This window comes from Chelonia mydas, chromosome 7, assembly GCF_015237465.2.
Source record: "Chelonia mydas isolate rCheMyd1 chromosome 7, rCheMyd1.pri.v2, whole genome shotgun sequence".
Taxonomy (NCBI): domain Eukaryota; kingdom Metazoa; phylum Chordata; order Testudines; family Cheloniidae; genus Chelonia; species Chelonia mydas.
Genome location: NC_057853.1, coordinates 2,177,458 through 2,205,144, shown reverse-complemented (window position 1 = coordinate 2,205,144; position 27,687 = coordinate 2,177,458). Strand labels below are relative to the sequence as shown.

The following is a 27,687-nucleotide window of genomic DNA, read 5'->3' as shown; positions in this document are numbered from 1 at the left end:
TTTGTTCATTGTGGCAGATGTGTTGATGTAGGCAATTAATTGCAGTCAATTAATATGAACATAAACAGAGAATTTTCATGTTAATCAGCTTTTATAATTGGTGTGTGGGCAAAAGGCTTCCCAAAGTAGTCAGCAAATTAAAGAAATTGACAGTAAACTGAATGGGTCATCTAAGCTATTGAGATGGCAGCTGTTAATAGCAACTGAATGTCACTTCAGGAAGAGGAGAACAAGGAACTCATGGCATACAGGGACTTCTTTTGTTATGAGTAATACTAGTGAATGATGCTAGAGAGTGGTAAATATGTGGACTTGTTGACATTTCCTAGCTGAAAATGAAAGTCAAACTGATTTGAATTCAAATTTAACCAGTTCCACCATTGTAAAAACGATAAACGAGACTCTCAGAAATATGCTTTGGTATTACTTTATTGTTTTACAGAAATATCACATCTCAAAACAGAAAATTAGATGTTAATTTAGTCTGTGTTAAAAGAGAAGAGGGCGAGGGGAGAATGTTTTGTTTGTTTTCCTTAAAACAGCATATTAGAGTAACTTTTTCTTTCTGAACTGCAATATTTTGCAACATCCTCGATCTTTATCAGCTCCTGAAGTGGTGATCCAATGAAATAAGAATCTTTGGGGAATCTTTTTTAAAGCGCCTTACCTATAATTGTTCTCTGAAGATGAGCTATATTCCACTGTATAACCGCTTACCCATCTTTTACCACAAGACGTTTTCAACAAAAATGTCCATCTACCTTTTGGTTTGGTTTGGTTTCTGACCAGCTATCAAGCTGGTTGACATTTTTCAGTTTTTTTTCAAAGAAGTTAATTTTTTTAAATGTTCATGGGAAAAATAAGAGTAAAAAGTTTGAGCTGAAAAATTACCTGTGTATGTATTTGCAGGATTGGAGCCCAAATGCTGAAATTGAGGTGACTCTATATCTTTGGATGGTAAAATTACACATAAATAATTCTTGTATCAGATGCTTTACAGAACTTGTAACTGATATCTTGACTGGCAAGCTACAGCTTTTATCTGAATTCTTTATGAATTTGAGCTGTTTCTTCTGCCTGTTTACAACATACGCTTTATATTGTATTCCTTCAGTAATCATGCAGAGAAAAATGATACTTTTATTTACTTCTAACTCAGTTTTTAAACCACAGTATTTAAACAACTGTTTCAAGCTAAGAGTGTACAGAAATAACCTTATAATGTTGACTTGCTTCAAGTTGGGTGTGTCCGTTCCCAGGCTAACTGCACCTCTGATTTATTTGTGACCTGCTTGAAGGCACATCACTTAGATCTCAGGTGTCTAGCTGTCACCTTTCTCAGAGTGGAGTCCTGTGACACATTCCCTTCTTGGTTGAGAGTTTAGGCTGCAGTTCCTCTTGCAATTCACTGTGATCACCTCAGGAAGTCTGAGTTCAGTTCAGCACTTGCAGTCCATCTGTCTCAAGGGCAATGACAGAGTTAACCAATGACGAGCCAGCCTTCATAAAGAAAAGTATTAATTATCCAGAACAAAAATATTACACAAAAATACACCTTAAAAACAATGAACAGCTTATATGTATGTCTACCTTACCAGGTGTCCCCCATTTACCACATGGAGACCCTGGCAGGTATCAGAGTACTTCAGGGCCTCTCACAGGGCCTGTCCCTTTGGCCACAGTCTCACAACAGTTCTTGGGTCAGGTGAGATTGACCTCTCCCCACATCAGGGTGGTCATATTATCTTTTTCATTTATTTGTTTGAGCTGGGTCAAATTAGTATCGGCAATTTTCCCCAGGGGCTGAGGCTTCTCCAGATTTGCTGCCTGTTTTAATTATTCCTGCTGGGAATAAAAGTTGGGAAACAGAGTCACGACCCCACTCGATTTAGGCTAAATCAATTTTCACCTTTATTTATACAATTTCAGACAGAATTATTGTCACTAATAGAGTCTGCATGTACAGTTATGCCAGACAAATAATAAGAGAAAACAGAATTGGTAAATGGCCCAAGTTACCACATTCTGGGGCACCAGGAAGAAGTTCTGCCTTCCATGATAGTCATCGCCGTCTCTGATCCCTTGGTCTGGTGCTTCTGTCCTGTTCTTCAGTTTCTGGTCTAATGTTTCTTGAGTTTGGATCCATATTCACTTAGGTCTTTTATACTTTTCTGTATTACAGATTATGTGATCCTTGTCCAATAGGCTTTTCGCACATCAACCCTTTTGATTTTATGTAACCCAGACATTACGCATGTACAAGCTTCAATTACCCCAATTCTGTATTTTTCCAACTGGTTTTGCATTTTCTGGGTCATGTTTTTGTGTCACCCTGCTCTGGGTCTTCCCAGAAGAAAAAAAAAAAAAAGGGGGGGGGGGTATTTATCATTACATGATATGTCTTCTTACTTATATCTTCCAACACATGTGTGTGACCTTTTTTCTATCACCAATAACATTTTAAGCAGATTAGCAATTCTGTGTAAAGGATGAATTGACAATACCACACTTATGTCAGCAACGACTTGGCATCAGTGTTACCTCATCTGTACTCATTCACTATACATTATTACAAATAATTAAAAATCTAGCTATCGAAGCTCTTAATCTTACCATTAACTATTTTTTTTTCTATTTCAATGGTATAAGTAAGTATATGTGTATTATCCTTAGGAGAAGGCGTTATGGAAAACATGGTGATAGTTTATTGTCAGCATTTCTTATCTTCTTTAAACATGTCTTTTTCTTTCAAAGCCCAGGGCTTTGCTATTGAGTTGCTTTTAATGATGCCCCAACACTTCCCAGTGATTTTAGTTCCTGCAGGAAAACCTGTAACTCCCGCATGGAGGCAGAATACAATCCCTAGCCCATAGAGGTACATGAATCATTTATAACGATGATATAATATTCTTTGACTATTCCATGCGTTTATAGTATCTGTTGCACTGGGCACACTGTCAAATGGAAAAGGAAGGAGATACATTTGTATTTTGTCAGCAGTAATATATATACCTGTTGTGGTGTTAGAAAGATACATCAGTTATTTCTTGGAAGTATGATTTTTTCGTATATGATTTATGAAATAATTATTTAAATGAATAGAAAAGCAAGAATGAAGAAATAAGAATTTGCTATTGTGTCAAATACTGTGATATATCATGCTTATAAATATGTTCAGTCTAAAGCATCATGTTTGAAAAGGTGTCTTTCTTTTTTAAGTAGACCAGTTAATTAATAGAGGACAAGGCAGTACACACAACAGTAAAAATCAAGATGTGTCTCACATTGCATTTGGATCCAAGGTCCTTGGTCCACCTCCACCTTCTGGCAGAAGATTCAACACAAGGGTATCTGGAGAGGTAAGACGAAGGATTAAACTATCACAAAACCAGTACCACATATCTGAAAGGAACAATTACAGTTATTATCTCTTGAGAGCCAGACTCCAAATTATGTTTGTATATGATGGAAGAACAAAGGTTTTGCAAAAAGGTTTTCTTCAGAAATAATTTCTTTTCTCTTGAGTACATTTATTTTTCTCATAAAGTTTATTTTTAAAGTGCTAAATTTTTATGTTTTTGTAAGTAAAAGTAGGAATGAAGTTTGACAAAAGCAAGATTTTTCCATGTGTTTAAGTGGAATCTTTCCATAATAAGAGGGCCACCATGCAAGAGGCAAACTCTGCATTCACATATGTAGTGAGTGGGTGATTCGTTGCGACAATGAATAGTGTTTGGGCTATGGAAAGAGAGCGAGAATAACTCTATAGCTTGGTGGTAGAGCGTTGACCTAGCAGATGGGAGACCAAAATTCAACTCCTTAGTCCAACAATTATTTATACACAGCAGAATGCCTTCAACAGGAGAGATTGAGAGAAACCAGCTCCTCCAGAGAAGGAGCAGTGGTTCTTGAGAAGGGAAAGGGAGGAAAAATTGTGGTTTTTAGTCTGCTTAATAAAGTGTGAAGTGCCTTAATTAGTGCCATTATCAAAAGCTTAAAGTGTTAAAACTATGAATGATCAACATGTAGCAGACCCACATAAAGCTATTAAATGCATTTTAATGGGTCATCTCTGCTATTGTAAACACAAAAGATGTCCCCAGCCTCTGCGTAATAGTAGCCTCCTATGTGTAGCTTTTCACAACTGAGAATCCTCTGGTAGAGGTCGCACCAGTAATGTCACCTGATTCCTTTTGTAATTTCACCCATATCCTGATGCACATCGGTGATTCTCACCAGCAATGTCCCATAAGATGCAATAAACATCTCCCTGCCCCTAGGGTATATGTCCCAACAACTGAGGACAGAACCTCCATGCAGAGGGAACCTGCTACAGGGTAAAATGCAGTGTAAGAGAAACGCCTTATAAACCTCAGTGAGTGTCATAATAAATAACTGATGTTGTTATTGGCTTGAAATATCAGCTTTTTATGGATGAGAAAGGGAATCAACTTAAGCATGGGCTTAATTTTAAATTAATTCTGGCATGGCACATCTCCATCTTCCATTGCCTCCATTTCTTCCCCTCTCCTGTTAATGTTTCCCTCCCTTTCCCACCACATAATTCTCTCTCTTATTTTCAAAGTGTTTAGACCTTTGCTGAAAAAGTATCTAATGGTTACTTTTGGCACTCTCTGTCATTAACCCAGATGCAAGCACCATAGAGATCCCAAGTTTTTTGAGAAACTCATTTTGCTCAGCTGTATCCTAAAAGGCATTTTACACGTAGGCAAAACTTGGTGGAGCTGAGGATTCCGAAGAAATCAGGCATTGGGCTTACAGTGAGAAAGTAGCTGTAAGCAAGGAAGAGGTGACGTGGGTACCTTGGTTATTTTTTTTCCTGCAAAGTTAATGTAAAAAATAAAATGGGCTGAGGAAAATCTATTGTGAAAAATAAACTTTATCCAAAATCTGGTTTTAGTTCAGTTTAGAGAGCTAATCTTAAAGCTGTCACGTGACCTTTTATTCAGATTTTTTTCCTTAAAGATAACAAAGTCGTTGGGTAGCCGAAGTAGCAGATCATGCCAACAACTGACATTAGAAAAAGGAAGCAAGTCAATACGAGATACCAAGAGGTCTGGACTGTCTCCCTCACCGTTCTGTAAGGCTTTTGATCAAGGGGACAAAGAAAATATTCACCAAACAAATCAGATTACAAGTCAAAATGGTAAGAAACTAAAGTGAACAATATGTGAAGACTGATTGATAGCAATACCATCTAACAGCCATACTTTCCAGCTGCAAAAAGCTTTTGCATTTCACTTAAATGTGAGTCTCTTAATCTCTTGATTTTCATAATGTTTTTGCCAAGCTTGCTAGTTGTTGAAGACACTTGTGGTAAACAATGGTTTGTTGCCTTCCTATTTGATCCGACCACGAATGAAATCATAATGCTGATGGTGATACTATAGTGGCTGGTGGTGGTATGGCGCTCTGACACTTTCCATGATAAGCCCCATTCTTTTCCGTCGCATATAACTTTCCCAAACTTCAACCATCTCCGCCAAAAATTTCCAGGCTTGCCTCAGGATGAATTATTTTTGGAAGTTTCGGTGAAGATAGTTCTGCCATCTCTGAAAATGGAGCGAAGGGAAACTAAGCTGTTTTATCCGTGTTAAAAATGTTTCTAACCGTTTGTGTGAAGAGTGCTAACAACTCCATGCTTTGGAGTAAGTATGTGAGATTTGGCAGGGGGTTATCTATGGGGGCAGTGAGGGGCCTTTTGCTGTCCTCAGGAAAATTCAACACTATTTGGCCAAATTATAAGAGGCTGCCTGATTAAAAAAAAAAAAAATTCCCAAACATCCCATCTGCTGTGAGCCTCATTCCAACGCCAAGGAGCTCCCTATATGACTCTAGATAGCACACAAGCAAAGCAGCAGCTGCAACATACTCTCTGATCAGGAAGAACGTATGCTGTGCTGGGATCCAGGAGACCATGAATTCTAGCCTAAGCTCTTCCACTAAATTGCCAATAATTATGTTCACTTCACAGCCCTTATTATTGTGCAATGCTTCATACCTCCTATCTTAGAGAAAAGCAAGTATAATTTTATACACCCACACACACACACAATAGGTGGGGTAACTGATCATTTACACCAGGTACTCTCTGAAACAGCTGGAACTACAGCCACGGTTCTAATATGGCTAACCCAAGTCTCATCCCTTTAGCAGCGCTACTTTTCAGAAGGAATGTGCCAGATCTGTGTGTTTGGCTGTACTGCTTGTAACCACTAGATAACACTCCCTTCCGGAACAAGGAATAGAACCCAGCAATCCTGACTTCCTGCATTTTTCTGCTATCTAGCAACTAGTTAAGTAAACCACTGGAAAAGGGTGTATGAGGTATCCCTCTCATGGCTTTTCCACAGAACACAGCATCCTACTACTGCTAATAATTACTCCTTTAGCTGTATACTATTTGTGCAAAAGTACCCTGCTTCATTCAGTGTATTGCAGAGGGATAGTGAATGAGGCAGAGGTTTGCAGGATATGAGAGCATGTTCTCTTGTGTTTTAAGTCATCGGATTGAGACTCAGAAAAGCTTCTTTCTATTCCTGACTGTTCCTCAGACATCCTAGGTGATGCTTGGCAAGAGTAATACAAGTTAAGTTGTAAAAGACCTGAGATAATCAACCAATGGTACAGCACTAATTTTATGTTGTTTTACACCTGTGTTCTATCCAGGGTAAGAAGCTCTCTCTCTCTGTTGTAAATTTCAAAGGATTCTGAACCGGTTCACATAAAATATAAATGTGTGTGCTGCAGGGTTTATGGAAATCAAACACTGTGCAACAGAATTGCTTTAGAGCATTGATAAAGATTTTCAGGATTAAGCAAAGAGTTGCATTAAAAAAAAAACTCCATGCTTTCATGATTAAAGAGAAGGAACTAAAAATAAATTATTCTTTAAACCCTTATTCAGTTTAACACCAAAGAACCAAATCATTAAAAAAGTTAGACCTTTTACTCATTCTAGATAATAGTTTCTGGTTTTAATTCTGATGGTGCCTGCATAGACCCAGTTTCATTTTTTAAAGCTGAGTGGTTAATACATATTATACCATTTACTCGTTAACAAAGAGTCAGGCTACTCATGTCTCCTGTTGTCTTCCTTCCCCTGCCAAAAACCTTTTCATAGACTTTCATACTTCTCTTGCAGTGTCTAGGCAAGCATGTTATTGTGACAAAAAAAATTACCTTACAGATACCTAACCCCAGTGTAGACAAGGGGAAATAGGTTACCTTGCATAATAACTTAGCCACTCCCAGTCTCTATTCAAGCCTAAGTTAATTGTATCCAATTTGCAAATGAATTCCAATTCAGCAGTTTCTCGCTGGAGTCTGGTATTGAAGTTTTTCTGTTGTAATATCGCAACTTTCATGTCTGTAATCGCGTGTCCAGAGAGATTGAAGTGTTCTCCGACTGGTTTATGAATGTTATAATTCTTGACATCTGATTTGTGTCCATTTATTCTTTAACGTAGAGACTGTCCAGTTTGACCAATGTACATGGCAGAGGGGCATTGCTTGCACATGATGGCATATATCACATTGGTAGATGTGCAGGTGAACGAGCCTCTGATGGTGTGGCTGATGTGATTAGGCCCTGTGATGGTGTCCCCTGAATAGATATGTGGACACAGTTGGCAACGGGCTTTGTTGCAAGGATAGGTTCCTGGGTTAGTGGTTCTGTTGTGTGGTATGTAGTTGCTGGTGAGTATTTGCTTCAGGCTGGGGGGCTGTCTGTAAGCAAGGACTGGCCTGTCTCCCAAGATCTGTGAGAGTGATGGGTCATCCTTCAGGATAGGTTGTAAGTCCTTGATAATGCATTGGAGAGGTTTTAGTTGGGGGATGAAGGTGACGGCTAGTGGCGTTCTGTTATTTTCTTTGTTAGGCCTGTCCTGTAGTAGGTGACTTCTGGGTACTCTTCTGGCTCTGTCAGTCTGTTTCTTCACTTCAGCAGGTGGGTATTGTAGTTGTAAGAATGCTTGATAGAGATCTTGTAGGTGTTTGTCTCTGTCTGAGGGATTGGAACAAATGCTTTTAGCAGCAGGAGAGTGGGGTGGGGGGAAGAGAAAACCTTTTGAAGTGATAAACACCCATTTTTTCATGGTCTGTGTGTATAAAAATATCCTCACTGCATTTTCCACTTTTATACATCCGATGAAGTGAGCTGTAGCTCACGAAAGCTTATGCTCAAATAAATTGGTTAGTCTCTAAGGTGCCACAAGTACTCCTTTTCTTTTTGCGAACCTTAGAAAGGAAATTTGACTAGTTACTTAAAAATACCGTACAGAAACTGCTTACAAAAGAAAGGGAAATGCACCTATATTACTGGTATCAAATCAAAGAACACAAACACCTCCACCCATCTCAGACCAAAGTAATCTCTTTAACATTTATATTTTAAAAACAAACAGTTTTTTAAAAATGAGCTAAAGAAAAAACGACTCTTAAAAACATTACTGTATTCTCATCAAGGCACAAGACATTACAGGAATGAAGATAAGCCAACAGTTAAGCTCTCCGTGCTTTCCTATAAAAAAGTGAACAGTGTAGAAACACTAAACTCCAGATTGCTGCCGCAGTCACTTAACCAAACAGGTTAGAGTTTCCAGAGTGTTTGTTTTTATTAACCAACCTGTCAAAATACTCATCTGCTTGATTTTTTGCCTTTTTCTTCTTGTTCACGAAAGGTGCTTTTTAAATCTTTTAGTATGTTTTAAATTAAATCCTCTTTTGGTAGGACATACACTTCCAGCTGCAGTTACTAACCTGCAAATAGATCATTAAAAAGGGTAAGATCCTGCTGCCACTCAAGTCATGGGGAGTTTTGCCACTGACTTCAGTAGGAGAAATTGGGATGAAGCCCTGTACTGAAAAGGCTGCCTGAAGAGAACCATATTTTACATTTTTCCGTTCTCCAGATAAAGAAAATGTGTTTTATGTTGCCCTGTTCAGAATGAACGTTAACATTTTAAATATCGCTAGTGCTTTTCCATTGTGGTTGTCTCCTATTAAAGGATCCCCAATATTACCTTGTAGTATGCCGTTGCTGTTTATAATGGAAATTCTTCAGCTTCGTAGCAGAGACCCACATAAACACATCTTCCCTTGCAGGTGTGCAATACTTTTACAAAGGCAAATTGTTTTTGAGCAAGGGAAGAAATAAAATGAATGAATATTGTTTATAGTTTGTCAGTCTTATTTATGCAATGTTGAAACCTTCATTAAAATGTTAGGCTGCAATTAGAAGCTCTAGCGTAAATCTGAGTGTATAGAGAAACTAATTAGATGTTTAGGTGATCGTTCTTGCATTTATCTTGTTTGCTGCAATATTGTGATTACACAGTAATCTACATATTTTCCTAAGACGATACACCAAATTATTCATTACAATTGATATGGAAATACTTGCGGTAAAAAGAGATGGCAGTATAATTAGTGGTTGAGAGATAAAAAGATTTGGTTTGGTCTAGAACGCCCCATCTTTCACTTGTAGACAATTAATGATGCTGCATTAGCCACAGGTCTCACAAGTTGTTGAACTACATAACCAGTGTAAAATGTCATTGTACAATCTTCTATATTTTCACACAGCATATTACCCTAGACATCAGTAATATAGTAAATAAGCTAATATATTTGCAGTTTGTTTGTGTTTAGCTTATTACTAAATTGAGTGCACTTAATGAACATCTCTGGAGAGCACCATTTGGCTTTTCCAGAAAAGGTAAACTTCTTGATTCTTAGCAAACAAAGGCAGTCTAGTGAAAGCAAAGTGTTAGAAAAGTAAGGTTAAATGACCCTCTAGGTACACAAGATCTTTTAAAATAATCCTTTACACTTCTGCATTGCCTTTTGAAATTGGGATTTTAAACACTTTTTACATACATTCAAGTACATATTATTACAGCCACTGCACTGAATAAATGACATACAGGGAAGCTGCCAAATAATGTGTCAGGGTGGATGGATTTAAACCATGAAACCTTGATTTAAGCAGGAAACCCTGATTTAAATAATCAGTTTTAATATTGCTTTGCCTTTCTATTTTTTAATTATTTTCCTAAATAAAAGCTGACTCTTGTTGGTTGATAACCATTAAAACATGTTGATTTGCAGCTAAATGTAGCCTTTACACTAAATGTTATGCTTCTTTTTGCTAACCAGGAGGACAGTCTGTACCCCAGATTTTTAAAGCTAATGAGGCATTGCTGCGCTCACCATGGAACATCTAACTGTTTTAGGAGCCTAAATATCATTTTAAAAAGAGATTTAGGCATTTAGGATCCTAAATTCCATTGGCAGTCAATGGGATTTAGGCTCTTAAGTGCCTAAATCACTTCTGAAAATGAGATGTAGGCTCCTCAATGAGATAGGTATTGCAACACTAAGCACAGCAACACCTAATACCTTTTGAAATTTGCGCCTATATCTATATATGTTTATTTAAGCGACTGTATAGCTTAACTTACATTGGTTCTGATTCTTAATATTTACATTTTTATTTGTCAGAAATGGCGAATGATGCATTTTGTTATTTACTAGATTATTCATTTTTTACTTGTAATCTGGGTCAAGACCTGCTTGGATGGAAATTAAATGCACAAAAAGCATTTAAAGATTTTTTTGTATTCATTAAATAAAACTACACTTAATGTGTTGTATAAAATTATCAAAAGTTTCTTTTTCTTTTTTTTCATATGGCTGATGTAGTTGTTGCTTGACATTTACAATTTTACACTGAGATGGTTAAGAAACATAATCACATCTACGTATTTCTGTGGTGCCTCCTCCGTATTTGTGAATCGGGCACTGAGTTATTATATGTTCCATGGTCTGTTATGGGTGAGTCGCACACTGGAGAGTCTTTAACTTTCCATCTGTATAGCAAGTATCCGCATCTGCCATGGTTTGTGTGGATACGGTTTAGGGTTGCCCATGATCTTTGTGGGAGTTCGAAATCAGGGATCTTCTGCATTGGGTCTTTCACAAGGAGTTTATTTGTGACTTCTTGTGAACTGTGTTCAGCTTTCCAAGCTTCATCAGGGTTGAAGTTGCATTGTTGAAGGTTAAATGCGTATGTCCAAAAGGGTTTACGCGACTTCAAGCAGTGGTGAGGGACATTGTTAAGGTCCTGGTGGATGGGAAGACGTTCATTTTCCAAGATCCTCTGGAATTCCCATAGGTTGCAGCATTGCAATGAATGGATGGGAAAGCAATGTGTGACAGCACTGGAAGACCAAGGTGTTGGGGTCAATTTGAGGGTTCCAGGATGTACCGCATTGCAATGGTTAGTTGGACATCGTCAAGTCAAGTATGGCTACTTCTGCTCCATACTGGTGTTCAGCACTCCGCTACAGAGTACACAAGGGCTATCGCTGATGTCTGTAAAACTAATGCTCCCCAGCTTGTGCTTGCCAGTTTCTGGATCAGGTTGACCTTGTCATCTTCTTGGCAGCTACCTTCTTCAGATGGTTGTGGATGGTTATCTTCACTCCCAGATAGGTCGGAGTGGGGTCATGTCACACAGTGTTGCCACAGAAGGTCGCTTAGTCTTCCTGTTTTTCAGATGGAATGCAGTGACTGTTGTTTTGTGAGGATTTGGCTGGAGCCTCCATTTCTGGAAATATTCCTCCCTGGTGTTTAGGTCCTTGTTCAGGGTGGACTCGATGTCACTGAAGGTGGCTGCTTGCATTGCCAGGGCAACATCATCCGCATATGCAAATTTGCGTAGCTTCATTGGAGGCATGTCACTCGCGTAAACATTGAAAAGCATTGGCACGAGATGTGAGCCTTCACACGGCCCGCGCTGTTAAGTTAGAAATCGTGACTAATGCCATCAACCTGGTGATCGAACATTACTCAAAAGTCTCCCAGTCTTCAGAGCAACAACTCAAGCCACCATAATGGCCCTCTTCAGGGCCACGTAACATGCCAGATAGGTTCTGCAACAAGGATCCTCCAACTTAACATTTCCTGGACGAAGTGCGAGTATCTTGCAAACACGTTGAAGGCGCATAACATCTACGTCCTTACACTCCAAGAAACCCACGTCTCCACTGATCAGCAGGCTGGCTGCTATCTTACCCATCCATTATCAAAACCTATTTGGCATTTAAAACTGTGATTTGTTAAACAAAGGAAATATTATCTGTAGATAGGAATTGAACGGACTGTTTCTGATCAACATGTCCTTCAAGATTTTAGAAGTTGTAGATCTTATCCTCTCACACCTAGTTTTTTATTCGTAGATTGAACTGAACTAGTTAAATAAACTGATCAGAAGAAAATATTCTCTCTGCATTTGCAGAAGAGGCCGCTGCTGTCACAAGCTGGTTTGAGGTACTTAACCGGTGACTTCCACCAGTTCAGTGAGTTTGAGTTTCTTTTAAAACTTGCCAGCAAACACGTACTGCTTAATATTTTTAAATTAATTTAAATTATTGTAATATATTATAATTTAGGCCTTAACATATGTGTTAGTAATTCCAAATTAAATTTAAATAGGTTTATTTTTTAAAAAATAGACCTGTATTTAATTTAAATGTAAAAAACCTGATATTATAAAAAAACATAGATTTTTTTTTTTTGTCCGTCCTGGAATGTGTCTGACAGAGCCAGGTATGGGACCCTGGAGTGTGGCCTGTTGGCCAGTTCCCCTTCTCTAAACACTGGACAATAGTACTTATTGAAAGTTGCCTTTTTATATTTTGATCCTTCATTTATTCAAGATGGGCTTGACTCCACAGCCCCACTGCTCATGCGGTCTTCACCATCTTTTCTGCCAGTAGCTTTACAAGTTCTGCCTTTATAACGACCTATACCGCAGCTGGAAAACTGTGATTAATTTATCTGAAAGTTTTAATTAGCTCTGCAGCCATTTAAGAAATTAAAATCTCTTACACTGGGCTCCTTCCAGTGTTCTTGATGTAGACATGTTTTAATCCTTAAGGAGTGAACACACAACAGCGTTGCCCCATGTCAATAAAACTTGATCATTTCAGATACAATTTCACTAAGTATTCGTGGTGAAAACTGAGTTTTACCTTTTGAAAATTTCAGATTGCTGGATAGAGCAAAATGGCTGTGAGATTTTCCTTCAAACCTCTATGCTGTATGGATGACAACTACTCTTTCTTCTCCATGAGCACAAGGTTTATAAATACATATACTCAGGATAATGTTGTCTCCAGCAGAATGTTTTATTTTCTCCTCACATAAACAGTTCAGCTTGGTCAGTGCACCTGTGGCTAAGGATGTAAATCTTGGCCAAAACATGTAAATTATATGAAATCTCACTTCATTTATTTTACTGCATAATATAATTTTTTTTTGCAAGAATGAGAGGGTTTCTTTTCCACAGCTTGAATCATTACAATCACTTTTACCATACACACCCTGTTAGGCAGGTAAGTACTGGAGACAGTCTTTTTGTTTGTATCATTTTGAACCATTCATTGAGTTGAAAACTTTAATGCCACAGGCCAGGAGTCCTTGTACTTTTACTGCCTGGGTTCATAAAATCAGGCATGCTTTTTTGTGATGATCCCAAAACTTTAGGTCACATCCCATAATCCATTGTGGCTGCAAAGGATAATGGGATTGAGATCCTGGCAAAGAACAAAGTGGCTAGTTTTCGTAGAGGGTGCTGGATGCTGCTGGACAGTAGATCGTGCTGGGAGCAATTTGGGTAGTAGATGCCGGGGCCTGGATAGAGGGGATGGATTCTTCGGGAGAGTGGGTGCTGCTAGGGTGTTGGGGGAAGGTAGTGGAGCTTCAGTTCATCCCCGCTGGTCACGCTGCATTCTGCTTCAGGGAAAGGCCACCGGAAGATGGTAAGAAACACATGAACTGTGGAGTCAAGGCAAGTTGCTCCTCATCATTTTTAAGCAGAACTTCCATGGAGCAGAATAGGGATGGGCAGGAGGTGAGGGAGAACAAGAAGCTGTAGCAGGGTAGATATGGGAAGTTGTAGCCGCAGCAGCATCAGCAGAAGAAAGCAGGATGTCTTATTTCCTTTCCTTGTTCTGTCTCCGGGATTCCTAGCAGCCACCTGGCAGTGATTTTGCTGCAGTCCCCTACTCATGCAACCCGTGTCAGATTCCCAACTTCCAATTTGAGAAAAGCAGTCATAGTCACTGGGCCTAGCATGTCTGATTGGGAGCTGATGCCGCTGATCCAGGAACCCATCTGCAAATCATTCTGGATATGAATTTTGACAAGTTAGCTCAAGTAGGTAGGTTCCTAGCCCAGAGGTCTCCTCCCCAGGGCACAGGGACCAAGAACTGGAATTTGGGATTCCAAGATTAGTGCTAACTGCAAGAAATGGATCTCAAAAAGTTGTTTTTATTATTTTAAGTGGTGGCCAAATAAAAGTGTTCCTTGGTATCTCCTCTAAATTATCAAGTTTAATTCAAAACTCGTGTAAAATCACAAGCCATTAAGAAATGATAAAGAACTGTGATTGGTTGAAGGGGACCCCAGACACATCCCTAGGCACTAACCCCCCTCCACAAAGAGAGAACTTATCCTCCATTCAGAAAGTTAGGTTGACAGTTGCTATTAACGGTAATGGTAATAGCAACTCTTCACTCCCCAGAAGGGGGTTAGAGTGTGTTTTCATCAGCAGGGAATGCTTGTGCTGGCGTGCAGAGGAGAGCAAGTCCGCATTCATAATAGCCTTAGAGAGCGTTTCCTTAAAGTATTTAGTTAGGGCAAGATCTTTCTTGATTCCAAAAAATCACAAAATCAAATCTGGTGTTGGGGGGGCAAAAAAAAGTTTCTAAATATCTTTAGCTCTAGAGCATCTTGACAGCAACCTCTTGTGAAAGGTCATGTAATTTCCGTATTCTTTTGAGGGCTTTTTTAGAAAGAATGATTACTTTAAACAATATAGTTTTTAAATATATACTAAAATGTAGTGACTATATCTAGAAACTGAGAAATGATTTGTTAGTGCAAGATGATTAGTACTGTAGAAGAGTAGAAAGAAAGTTAGTGTTTGCTCTGATGGCTTCAACATATAGCTTTGGGTAATGTCTGACATTAATTTCCACTTGTGTGACACAGAAAAATGTATGCCGTGTTGTTATAGCTCTGTTGGTCCCGGGATATTAGAGACAAGGTGGGTGAGATAATGTCTTTTATTGGTCCAATAAATGATATTACCTCACCCACCTTATCTCTCTAGAGAAAAATGTGTTATCAGATAATCTTGAACTAATTTTAGGTTAGCACAGAATGGAGAACTTTTTTTTTTTTCAAAGACGAATACCAGGTGATCTCATAGACCATGGAACAGAGCAGAAAAGTATCATACTTTGTACAAGAGATGAAAGGGCCCCCAGAGCGTTGGGAATTCTCACTTATTTGACATGGCTCCTGAAAGAACAGTCGAGATTTTTTTAATCAAATGAGAGAGATTATTTGGGTAGTCACCTCACACAGATGCTACCGTATCTTAGATCCCTGTTTTGTTTTTTGTCATTTACAGATACGCTATTTCTGCATAATTTCTAGACAATAGACTTTTTTAGAAAATGCTGTTTCAGATTACCTTGATTTATAGGCCAGCCTTTATCAACTTGATCTAAAGAGATTACTGAAAAATGGCTTGGGCTTCTGAATCTTGTAGGCTATGGTTTAAAGAGACCTTAAGACAATCTGTCCTTGAACAAAGCGGTTTATTGATGTACCAGGGACAACTCATGTACAAGACAAGTAGAGAACTAGTTGGTATTAAACCCCCAACTCCTTTGGCCAGTTTACTAGTAGAAATGACCTTTTAGAGTTAGGTTCCTACTCCCACCTCACCTGGAGTCTGGTAGAGCTAGGCCCTTCTTTTGTCGATAGCCACTTTGAATAGTACTGCAAAAATCACAGCAGGTATGGAGCAAGCCAGTCAGAAGATAGTTACTTCTCCAAGGTTGCTACTCATTCTAGATTTCTCATCCAATTTTCTTCAGCTGCTTTAGTCCAGAAACCAAAGGTTTCCAAATAGAGCTCCTGTAGCTGCTCCAACTGTTCCCTGAGCCTGCCTGAGCAGGTAATTTGAATGTGTTGTTAAACTATGGAGAGTGGCTTGAATGCCATATTAATAGTCTAATCCTTGTTACTCTGTTCAGCGGCGGCAATGCATCTTGCTGCTATTGAAGGGCTACTTCAGCCTTGCCATTTTAGCACTTTATATTGAGGTTTATGTTTTTATGTTGGTAACAGTAACGCTGGCTTACGAAGCCAGGGAGTTTCACGGTAACTGATCCACGCTACACTACATTTAATGAAGAGAAGAGAGTGTTGTATACTTGAACAAGTCTCTTTTTCTCATATGCTGTTTGAGATCCACCTAAATCGATCAGATTGACGCTTTTTTTCTCTACCAGCCAAACAGTAAATATATATCTTAACAGGGTGAGTGTAAAAATGGGCTTTTCGTGTTTACACGATTTTTCAGCTGAGCTGTAGTTTCATATTTAAATTAAAACCAGTCTTCTGGGCCTAAAACAAAGTATGGGATTTTAGTGGAGTGAGAGTGGCGGGGTAAATAACTTTTTGAACTTTCTGCATAGCACGTGTGATTTTTCAGAAAATCCTGTTCACAAAAAATGTCTATTTCAAAAACACCATCAATGACCAAGTATAATAAATATGCTGTACTGGAACTACATAGGATTCTTAACTGCTAGAGAGGTGTTAATTGTAATTTCGGATTTGTAAATTCCTTGCGTATTATTACAACTGAAACAGACTGTGGCCTGCAAATTAATTGCCTGGAGTTGTGACCGATAAAACAGTTTGTTAAATCTTTGGCACACTGCAAGATTACTAGAGAGCAGCATGACTTCTTTCATCTCTGCTATATGATCTGGTCTCCATCTTTATAAGCATAAGTGGGATAAAGGGTTTTCCATAACATTTATTTGCTGTATAACTTTGATATTTTGATGCTATAGAGAGTTTATTTAAATGCTATATGCTAAAATAAACATTTTAATAAACATGTAACCTTTTGTAAATTTCAGATGACTGGATATTTCCTGAAAATTGCAGTGACAGTTTTCAGATGGAGTCTGATGGACAGTCAGTAGCTACCCACAATACATCCTGCAGTAATTTATCCCTGCCACCGAATACTGACGTTGACAGTGAAAGCAAGCAAACAGGCGAACACCAAATAAGCCATAAAGAGATTTTCACATTTTCGTCGCGGCCTCGATCAGCTCCTCATGGGAAGTCCCCGAATATGTCGCCAGAAGGCTGCATGTCTCCTTTGGAGTTAAATGAGAACAGTGATGGGGTCTGTAGAGGAGCCCCAATGGAAGGTGACTTTTTTGGAAGTGACAGCAATGAAGAGGTGAGCTTCTCTATACATGCAATCCTTGATAACACACACTTCATCCTAAAACTCTGAGGGTGAGATTCTGCCCTCAAGCTTATGGCTCTACAAGGGAGTGAAGCCCGTCCCACCTCAAAACCTCTCGCGTTTAGCAGCAAGTTAATCTTGCTCAGTTTGTGTCTGCGGGTGTAGGAGAGGTTGGGGAAGCTAGAGTTCTGTCCAGTTTGCAAGTTGGGCAAGGGATGAGGAGTGGAAGGATTCACCCTTCCCCATCACCCGCAACATACAGATCTGAGCCTAAGAGCTTAATCTTGCTCTTTATACATTTATACAAAGTGTGCATCGGGGTCACTTTGCTCACCGTTACTTCAGAATGCAGCCAAGACATCTCAGCGGTTTAAAGGCACTCAGCGATACTGCACAGTATTTTAGGTAAGGAAGTGAAAAACACTGCTTACAACAAAAATTACAGGGGAAGTTTAAGTAGGCAGGATGTGATTTAACTATGCTGAAATTTGACCAGAAGGCTGGGTCCAATGCTTGATTTCTCTCACTGGTCACCACTTCAGTTTTACATCTTATCTGAAATGTGGTAATGCCATGTATAGTTCTGGGTTTTTATTCTGTTGCAATGTGAAAATTTTTGAGCACTTGGATTAGTGAGAGAAAAGAAAAAAATCATCAACTTCTAATATATTTATAAAAATGAAGCAGATTGTCATGTCAGTTAACAGTTGCATCAAGTTGTTATGGTAACTGCCTTTATTAACATTCCAGTCTATTTCATTTTTAATTATAGAACTGTTTCTTATCATTCTAATCTTTTTCTCACAGACTGGGAAGGAAGTACAACAGAATTATGTGATAGCAAGACAGATGAAACTTTGCAAAAATATTGTTCCATTCCTCCTGGGAAATTATTTTGCAGATGCTAACTATAACCAATAGGGGGGTTGTTTGTGTATATTTTGTTTTCTTTTCACCTTAGACCTGTCAGACCTCATTATTTCAAATATGGTCCCAGAATTTCAGGGTTAAACCAATTAAAGTTGAGATAATGAATCATGAACAATGCGGGGGTCTTGTCTCTACCATATGGTGTCTGTTTTGGAACTCTCTAAAATCCACAGAGATTTTCTATGTCAATTATGCTCAAGAAAAGTCAGACTGGTTACTAACTGAAGCTAGATTAAGAAGACAGTTCTAAAACACATCATTATGGTAAACTTTTCCCTGTGTTGTAAATCTTGGTATTTGATTCCTATGTATTTTTATAACGTGTGTGTGTGTGTGTAATACAATAAAGAGAAATTTTTCTTCTTCAGTTTAAACCAAATTGATTGCAAGACTCATATATTCCAGTTCAAATATCTTTTCAATGTACAGAACCAGTGTTTCTGCTTACTCTTATTTATTATTTTGTACCACCATAGTGCTTAAAAAAACCTCTAATCTGCTGGTTCTGCGAGGTTTTGCACTCTCTCTCAGACCTTTGATGTTAATATTAATGGAGGATACATCGCACTGCTCAGGATTAGACTCGTAGTTCTTTATATAATGTAAAATAGACCTGAGGGCATATGGCTAACAAGAGTGTAATGAAGGAAAATTTCATATATTTCCCAACTATCCTTGAGCTTTCAGTTCATACGCTAAAAGGCATCATTGGCTGAGCTTGCAAAGGCCTTACACTCAATTTAATAGATAAGGTGGGTGAGGCAGTTCTGTGTTTGTATGTCTGTATGTAACACATTAACTTTGAATGCCACTTCTGTAATTCAGGGAATGTTCTAGGCATCAGTGGCAGAACTCACTGATTTGGGGAAAATTGGGAAACCAAAAAGAGGGAAAATGGGGGACAGTGGAGCCACTGTCATCTGATTATCACATCCACAGATAATTGCACAGGTGCTTGAAGCTATAGATCAGTGGTTCTCAACCAGGGATATGTGTACTCCTGGGGGTACGCAGAGGTCTTCCAGGGGGTACATCAACTTACCTAAATAGTTGCTTAGTTCTACAACAGGCTACATAAAAATCACTAGCAAAGTCCGTACAAACTAAAATTTAATACAATGATTTGTTAATACTGCTCTCTATATTATATACTGAAATAAGTACAATATTTATATTCCAGTTTATTTATTTTATAATTATATGGTAAAAAATGAGAAAGTAAAGCAATTTTTCAGTAACACTTTTGTAATTTTATGTCTGATTTTGTAAGCAAATAGTTTTTAAGTGAGGTGAAACTTGGGGGTACGCAAGACAAATCAGATTCCTGAGAGGGGTACAGTAGTCTGGAAAGGTTGAGAGCCACTGCTATCCTCAAACAACTGATAGATGGCACCCATTAATGCTTTCTAACGTAACAATGTCCTGCTTTTCCTGTAGTTTAACATGTTAACACCCTGAATGTCTTATCTCCCAGACAAATAATGGGGGGTATGCACACAACCTTTGGCATGGGGGGAGAATGGGGAGGAAGGGGGAGAATGGGTTGCACACACAGCCCCTGCCATGAGAGGGAGAACGGGGAACCCTGGCATGGGAGGAGGAGGGACTGGGGGGAGGTGCAGGGAGTCCCTGAAACAGAAAGGTTCAGGGAGCTTGTGGGGTGGAAGGGAGGGATGCAAGGCGCCACTGTGGTGTGCAGTGAGGTTGTCCTAGAGACACTACAAAGCATTCAACCCCCTAGTCCTATTGACTTGTGTGAAAAGTTACACATGTGTAAGTGTTTGATGATTGGTACTTAATACTGTAGGTAAAGGGTTAATTTTTAAATAACTCTGAATACTGAACAAAATGATTAGCTCGGTAAAGTGAAGGTAGGTTTCAACATTTCGTGTAACCCTGCTTCATACAGCATTGCGAAACGTAAAAACACCTAAGAGAGTGTGTGCGCTCTGAGAGAAACTATATGTGATCCCAAAGCTGGCAGTTACACCATTGTGTTTGATCTTGTCTGTTCTCACGAGATAAGCAGGATAGGAGATTCTAGGTCAATACTTGGATGAGAGCTCACTAAGGGACTCTTAGGTGCTGGAGGAGGTGTGGGTGATGATTCAGCATCACTCTTGCAGCCTGTACTTAACCATTGTCTTAGCATGCTGCTGAAGGTGCCTTTTTGTTCAACTAAGATAGAAAACTAAGGGCTGTGGTCATTAAAAATCCCATGTCATGTTCATAAGAAGGGAAGTTCTCTTTCCTAAGAAAGACGGCATCATTTGGTTCCTTTTAATAACCTTAATAGTAACTGTTCTCACTGCCCACAGAGACATAATAATCGTTATTTTTTACTCCCAAAAAGCGAGCATCTATCTTAAATACAGTTAGCGAATTCTATATGCTGTATAATATTTCTCAATATATCATGATAATCATTGTGTTTTCCAAGGTGTGTTGCAAATGATCAGTTAGCTGACAGGTGCATGTACAGTTATTCACGATCCCTTTAGCAAATGGAGGCTATCCCTTCTTGTCAGGAACAGCAGATTTCAAATATTGTATAAACTAAAATCTACTGTATGCCAGTAACTACAGAGAAGGACTTTCAGTTCATTTATTCTCATATGGATTACGTTAGATAATGTTAGTGTGACAGCTAGCAAAGCACTAGATGTACAATGCTAAAAGATAATTTAAAATCAACAAACCTACATTACAATAACAGTTATAGTTTTTGCTTAATTTCACTACCAATTTACTCATTCAGAGTTAAAGCTTTCTTTCATGTGAAAGGAAAATCAATGAACCAGAAAATTATTTAGCGTTTATATTTTGCTTGTATTCTTGCACTAATGTATTTTATGTTACTTCTGTAGTCAGTTGTGTATTGATATTCGAGATTAGGGGTGGGCAAACTTTTTGGGCCAAGGGCCACATCTGGGTGGGGAAATTGTATGCAGGGCCGGGGCAAGGGGTTGAGGTGCGGGAAGGAGTGTGGGAGGGGGTGCGGTGTGCAGGAACGGGCTCAGGGCAAGGGATTGGGGCAGAGGCGGGGTACTGGGTATATGAGGGGGCTCAGGGAAGGGGGTTGGGGTGCAGGAGGGGTGCAAGGTGCAGGCAGGGGGCTTACGGCAGGGAGTTGGGGGGCAGGGTGCAGGAGGGGTTTGGGCTCCGGCCCGGCACCGCTTACCGAAAGGTTTTAGGCTAAAGCGGCTCCAGGGTGGCAGCAGTGCGCACCGGGGCCAGAGCAGGCTCCCTGCATGCCTGCCCTGGCCCCACGCGGCGCCGCTCCAGGAAGCGGCCAGCACCACATCACTGCACAGCCCCTGGGGGAGGGGTGGGCACAAGGCTCCGCACGCTGCCCTTGCCACACCTCCAGGTACCTCCCGTTCCCGGCCAAAGGGAGCTGCGGGGGGCGGTGCCTGGAGGCAAGGGCAACGCACGGAGCCCTCTGCCCCCCTGGGCCGCAGCGACGTGGTGCCAGCCACTTCTGAGAGCGACACAGGGCCTGCGGCACCACGAGGGGCAGTCCCATGGGGCCAGATCCAAAGCCCTGATGGGCCGGATCCGGCCTGCAGGCCGTAGTTTGACCACCCCTGTTCTAGGTGCTCATTTAATTTTTCAAATCATTATTTAATTTGCACTGCAAAAACAAACTATAGAAAAATGTTTTATAGTGGGCTGTAAAGTCAGGACTATCACACAAGATCCTAAAAAAAGGACATGAGACTGCTGACTTATAGTACCTGTTGTTACATTAGCACAATCTAAGACATCCTTGTAAAATCATCATGAATATTTCTTAATCCTGGGACAATATCTGTTCACCCGACTTTGCCATTATTATAATTAAAAAATGATATTTACTCACCCAGTTAAGCTGCATTTTTGCAAGCCTCCTCTAAAAAAAAACCTGATATGCTGAAGATACTTGATGTTCACTGTTTTTCTATATGTTTGAAAATCACGTATCGTGAATGTATATCTAATTTTAAAAGTCACAGAAACATATAAATACAAATAAAATATATTTTTTATCTGTGGGCCCATCACTTCTAGCCTTCTCTTTTTAGGTTAGTTATTTTGGTCATGTCACTTTTGATTGCTTTGTACTGTGCGTGGTATTTTGATTCCTTGGTTTGTATGATTTTATATTCATTAAGATAGATTTACTGGGTGCACCTATGATGTCAGCTAATACCGTCACAGCAGGATAAGTAAGCCAGCTATGATAAATTGCTTTTTCGTGAAAAAATGTTTTTACCAGTCATGTTTGTTTTACAGTTGGTGACTGTGGATTGTCAACCCAGAAACACGTGAAGCCAATATTGGCAGATAGCTGGGTATTAAGAACAGACTGCTAAAATAATTTTCTGTTTGATAGTTCTTATAGATTCTGGCTCCTGACCTCTCACCTTGATTGAAACGTTTGGGATATACCGAGCAGCAGGGGGAAATTATGCTGGAATAAGATATAGCTAGGGTAGAAAGAAGAATGTTCCCCCTTTCCTAAAATTACTGGCATAAGTTCATTTTAGGACCATCACTTTGAAGCATCTTCCTGACAAAGAACGTTTCTGCTGAGGAACCAAGGCCAAGCCTGTAGTGCTTTGTAAAGAATGAAGGTTCTGCACTTCTGTGCAGTCCAGATGTCTCAGGCTGGGGGAAAGGTCCATTCCAGAAAGGAAATCATCAGGTCACAAATTTTCCACTTTAAGCTCTAGGGACCAGTTTACCCTGATCTCACATCAGGATAAATTTGGAATTCGTAGAGCTACTCTGGTTTTATTCCAGTGGAAGTTAAATCAGAATCTGGCCCCCAAAATTGTATGTTTATGGAAGGGAGTTGTGTACTTGTGACTCAAGGAGTGAGTATCAATGCATAAAGACTCACTAACCTATGAATAGGGCCCTTCATTTTAGTTTTTTATCAAAAACCTCCAAAAAATGCCCAGGTTTTAAAAAATCCAGTATTTGGATATTTCTGATTTCTACCCACATTTTGTACTGGCTTGAACTCAATGGACCCTGCTCCCGCCTCAAAGACTCCCTGTTGGATGGCACAACATGCCTGCACACGCCGGTTGATGGCATCTGCACCTGTGCAGTGGAGATGCGAGATTGGCAGGTTGTCTGCCAAGAATGCCCGACTGCTGCAGCGACAGGCTGCGGAGAGCGGAAGGCTGCACCCTCTGAGCACTGGCCCCCTCAGCACAGCCCCAGGGTACAGACCTGGTCGGTCTCCCTCCCAGCCTCCTTTCCCCCCCCACACTCTTACCATGAGTATCTGGCACCCCTATTCCCACCAGGCATCCTCTCTTCCCCTAGATGCCCCCCCATGACTACTGGGCACCCTCTCCCATCTGCTGCAACCATGAGTACCGAGCACCCCCATCTCCCACCAGGCATCCCTTGCCTCCCACCTGCTCCCCCCCATGGTAGACCTAGTAAGTAGCTGGGCCTAGGGACATGTCACTGCCCAGAGAGGTTTCAAGGGCACAGAGCCCCTTCCACTTCAGCCACCAGACAGAGCCCCTGTCCAGCCCCCAAGCTGCGAACAGGTCATTCCAATCTCCCTGCGGCTGCAAAGGATCACATGGTGGCAGTGTCCCACCTGGCCCAGCTGATGGAGAGAGAATATTTTCTAAATTCAGCTGCATCCAAGACCACAGGAGTCTGAGCCTTGGAAAAGATGCTTTGAAAAAGCTGCTTTGAGCCTGTGGAATTCGCCCGGAAGCCCCTTGTATCAAACACAACTGTGCAAGTCACCAACAGTAAACTGGTGTTGTTTGTGTAATGGGGATTTGAGATAATGGTTTCATAAACAATGCACTCTTCCTTTATTCTAATTGGGGGGTTTTCTGTCCCCGCTCTCCAGTATTAACCCTGATAATATGTGCAATTAATTTTTCATTGATTTGTCACCCATTTTTTAAATTTTTGAAATAAACACTGATAAATTCCCAGGAAATTAATAAATAATACCAGAAAGGAAGGGCTTTACTTACGAGGCATGTGAGACCCAGGCCAAATGGCTTTGCTTGGAGGTAAGTTTCCAGGAGAAGTGATCTTTGAATCTCCTTATGCTTATGGGCTGGAGGCCACGTGACACTCAGGAGGGCCTATCCATGCATAATAAGAACTTTAGAGAACCTACCATGTATGGAACTTCCCTTCTGTGCCATCCGGAGGGAAATATTTGGTTTTCCAAATTAGTTTTCAAGCTGGAAAATGCAATCACTTATAAATACCGTTAGTGGGTAGCTAATTAGTCATTGAAACAGTTAAGTACTGTTATTAAACTGCCAGTCCCAAATGATCAGAAAACAGCAAAACAGCGTCTTATCTTGCTGCAGCTTACCACCAGTGGCCTATTCTATATTTGTACAAGCGGCCAGACTTTCAAACTGACAACTAAATTCTAATGTATCTCTCTCTTCTGTCATAGACACTGTCCAATTAGACTCAACTGTCAGCGTCCGCCCATTCCATCAAACCTAGAGCAAAAGTAAGAACCCTTGCTGGTTTACACCACAGCATAACAACTGCGGTATCAGACAGTGTTACCCAAAACGTTTTGGATAGAGCCGATGAGCTCATCTGTGAAGCCTTCAATTGAATCAGGAAATTTTCTGCACTTATATAATTAAAAGAGCCAGCATAATACAATTAAATAAGACAGCGTACTCTTGCAATTTTACTCTGACTTTTTGACATTAAGACTCTGGGTACAGAAGGCCTGTGTCCCATCTGCTCCAAGTAGGTGGCCCTCAAGAGTCGTTAGAATGATCTTCTTAAAATTACAACCCAGCAAGAGCAATCAATTTTAAGTATCCAGAAATTATTGTCCAACTGCCCATCTGCATGTTCTTGCAAGGCATGTAGTACAGCAATAGACATGCTAGCTCCTCAGGGAAATCATTTGCATCTTCAGTATACATATGCTGTGCTGGAGTTAATCAAGCAAACTTTATTGATAGTCCTGGCACAATCTGATGATTGAATATTTAACAAACAAAATGATTATAAAACCCAAGTTCAATAGATAGGTGGGAGGGATTTAAATTTAAGTTAAATAAGTATTATCCATTTGTCTCCAATATGTGACAATAATGTGACATTTTCTTTAATAATCTGTCAAATTACAGTACTGTAATGTGACTTAATAGTGCAGGTTTATAGCATAGGTTTTAAAATAACTGTGGTGTGGCAAATAAAAGTCTGGAAAAAAGAGAAATGTGTCTTTGTGCCTCAGTGAAATCCCAAACTAGGGAAATAAAGCAATATTTACAACCTTCCAAAATGCATATAACTTTAGCAGTAACAAAAGCAAAATGAAGAAAAGCAGCATATTAAGTGTTTATAAATTTCAAAGGCATTTCATATAACTGTAAATCTCGTGTTGTGTACATAAAACCTACAAGAAAAAGAAATACTGTAGAAATGGCTACATGTGTGAAGTTTCAGATGTCTTCTGTAAAAATAGTGCATGTTTATGTCTTTTCCAGTTATTTACAAGCTAGTAGGGGTCAGTGATGCTAAACTAAGATATTGTTATAATCAGAGTTTATTCTCGTTTACCCTTCCTTATACATCCTGTACCTTAATATAAAGAGAGAGATTTTTCAAGGTGTTAAATGGCTTATGCCATGGAATACATTAATAAAATATTATGAAGTGTTGTGCATACATCCATAGCTCATTGATTCATGCAGGTGTTTCACAAATCAAATTTAGAAGGTTTAGCCTGAATACATTACATTCAGCCTACTTCTCTCATAGTGTGGTGGATTCTGTCCTTCTTAACGTCCTGTTTGCTTCCCTGCACGTAGCTCCTATAACCCTTAATTCAGAAAAAAAGCTTATGCACGTGCTTAACTTTAAGGTTGTGCTTATGTCCCTCTAAAGTCAATGTGTGTAAAGCATGTGCTTGAGTGCTTTGCGGAATTGGGGCTGTAATCTGATTTTAAATTGAATTCTACCCTTAAATATTATACATTATTATAAATTTGGCTTTCACACATCTTTCAGTGTGAATTGGGAAGACTGGTGATTATGGAAACTATATAGAACATTAATGTTTGCTTTCGTTTGACTGTTTCAGGGTTTACGTACTTTCTCATAGCACTGAGCTGATTTAACACATCCTCATCGTAACCTTCACTTTCTTATATTGATTCCAAAAAGATGCCGGATGATAAAACAGGAAAATAGGAGCTGTCTGTACAGGGATTGGGGAAACTGAGCGCATTCTAATTGCATTTTTAAATTTATAGTCTGAGGAGATAAAAGAAAACCTTGCAGCCAAAAGGCCTCCAAATTTATTTCCTGCTTCTGTTATTTACTTTAACACTTCAGTGTTTTATATTTGCAGCTAACCTACTAATCTGCTTATAAAGTGTCATGTACATTTACAGCACTATATAAGAGGGTTTAATAAATAATATAGGTCCCCTTTTTTCTGGATTTTTATCCTTTAGAATTCTGTTTTTAAGGGAAAATAAAAACTTTGTGACTTGAGCACCCTTGATAAAAATATTAATGAACAGTTGATTGTTTTGGTCTCCATATGGATGTGGTTGCTGAAAAGTTGCTTAGCTCATTTTATAGGGAAAGCCCTGTGTGTGATTGCAGAGGACGGGAGGAGAGACTGTTCTGCCGTAACACTTTTTTCTTTTATATTAAGAACAAAATCATACGATAACCACAAGAAACCTATCATTGAGAAAGACCTATATGTAATCATTATCCTCGACCCACAAAATGTTCACTGCTCGTGTCTTATGTAAACCTACTCAAAGAAAACATAAAACAAAATAAAGCAATAGGAGAGAAGTGTATTCTTCATGAAAATATATAATACAGTGCTATTATATTTGTTGTAAAGATTATTATATAATGAAGGGTTTTCTTTTAAATATGAATTTCCCCTTTTAGGGTCTAGTCCTGGTCCCAGTGAAGTGAATGACAAAACTCCCTTTGATTTCAATATCAGCAGGATTGGACCCTAGAAGGTGAAATATGCATATTTAAGGATGCAACGTTCATGTTGTAGCCATCCTTCCAACAAATACAGTAGTACTGTGTTGTGCCTGTGGGAGACAGGAAGTGTGGTACCTGATTGGATAAGGATTGGAGACCTCCATTTTCCCCTTCCCTGTATCAATAAGGACCATGGGATGACCATCCCTAGTTTACCCAATCTTTCCTCCTCCCATATCACTTGATTTTTCTGCTTGCTGTTTATTTTTTAGTTGAAATTTTAAGGGAACATCAGAAGTGCAATTCTTGGATGTTTTGTATAGACCTTGTTTGGAAGAGGAATAATGGATTCATAAAGTATTCTTAAAATGTTATATGCTAAATGATTTTTTTTAGTAACTTTCAAAGAA

At 39.4% G+C, this 27,687-nt stretch overlaps 1 protein-coding gene across 34 annotated transcripts in view; it reads left to right on the top strand.

The window, feature by feature from the left end:
• CFAP20DC (CFAP20 domain containing) overlaps positions 1-27,687 on the top strand; it is a 167,205-nt gene that overhangs the window by 67,640 nt on the left and 71,878 nt on the right. For 24 of the 34 annotated variants that reach the window (XM_043550764.1, XM_043550775.1, XM_037903810.2 and 21 more), the window contains 3 exons: positions 3,220-3,359; positions 4,987-5,167; positions 17,034-17,365. In XM_043550764.1, the coding sequence (XP_043406699.1) occupies positions 3,220-3,359; positions 4,987-5,167; positions 17,034-17,365 (653 nt within the window). The remainder of the gene's footprint in view (positions 1-3,219; positions 3,360-4,986; positions 5,168-17,033; positions 17,366-27,687) is intronic. The other 10 variants (XM_043550786.1, XM_043550758.1, XM_043550761.1 and 7 more) reach the window with 1 other exon arrangement.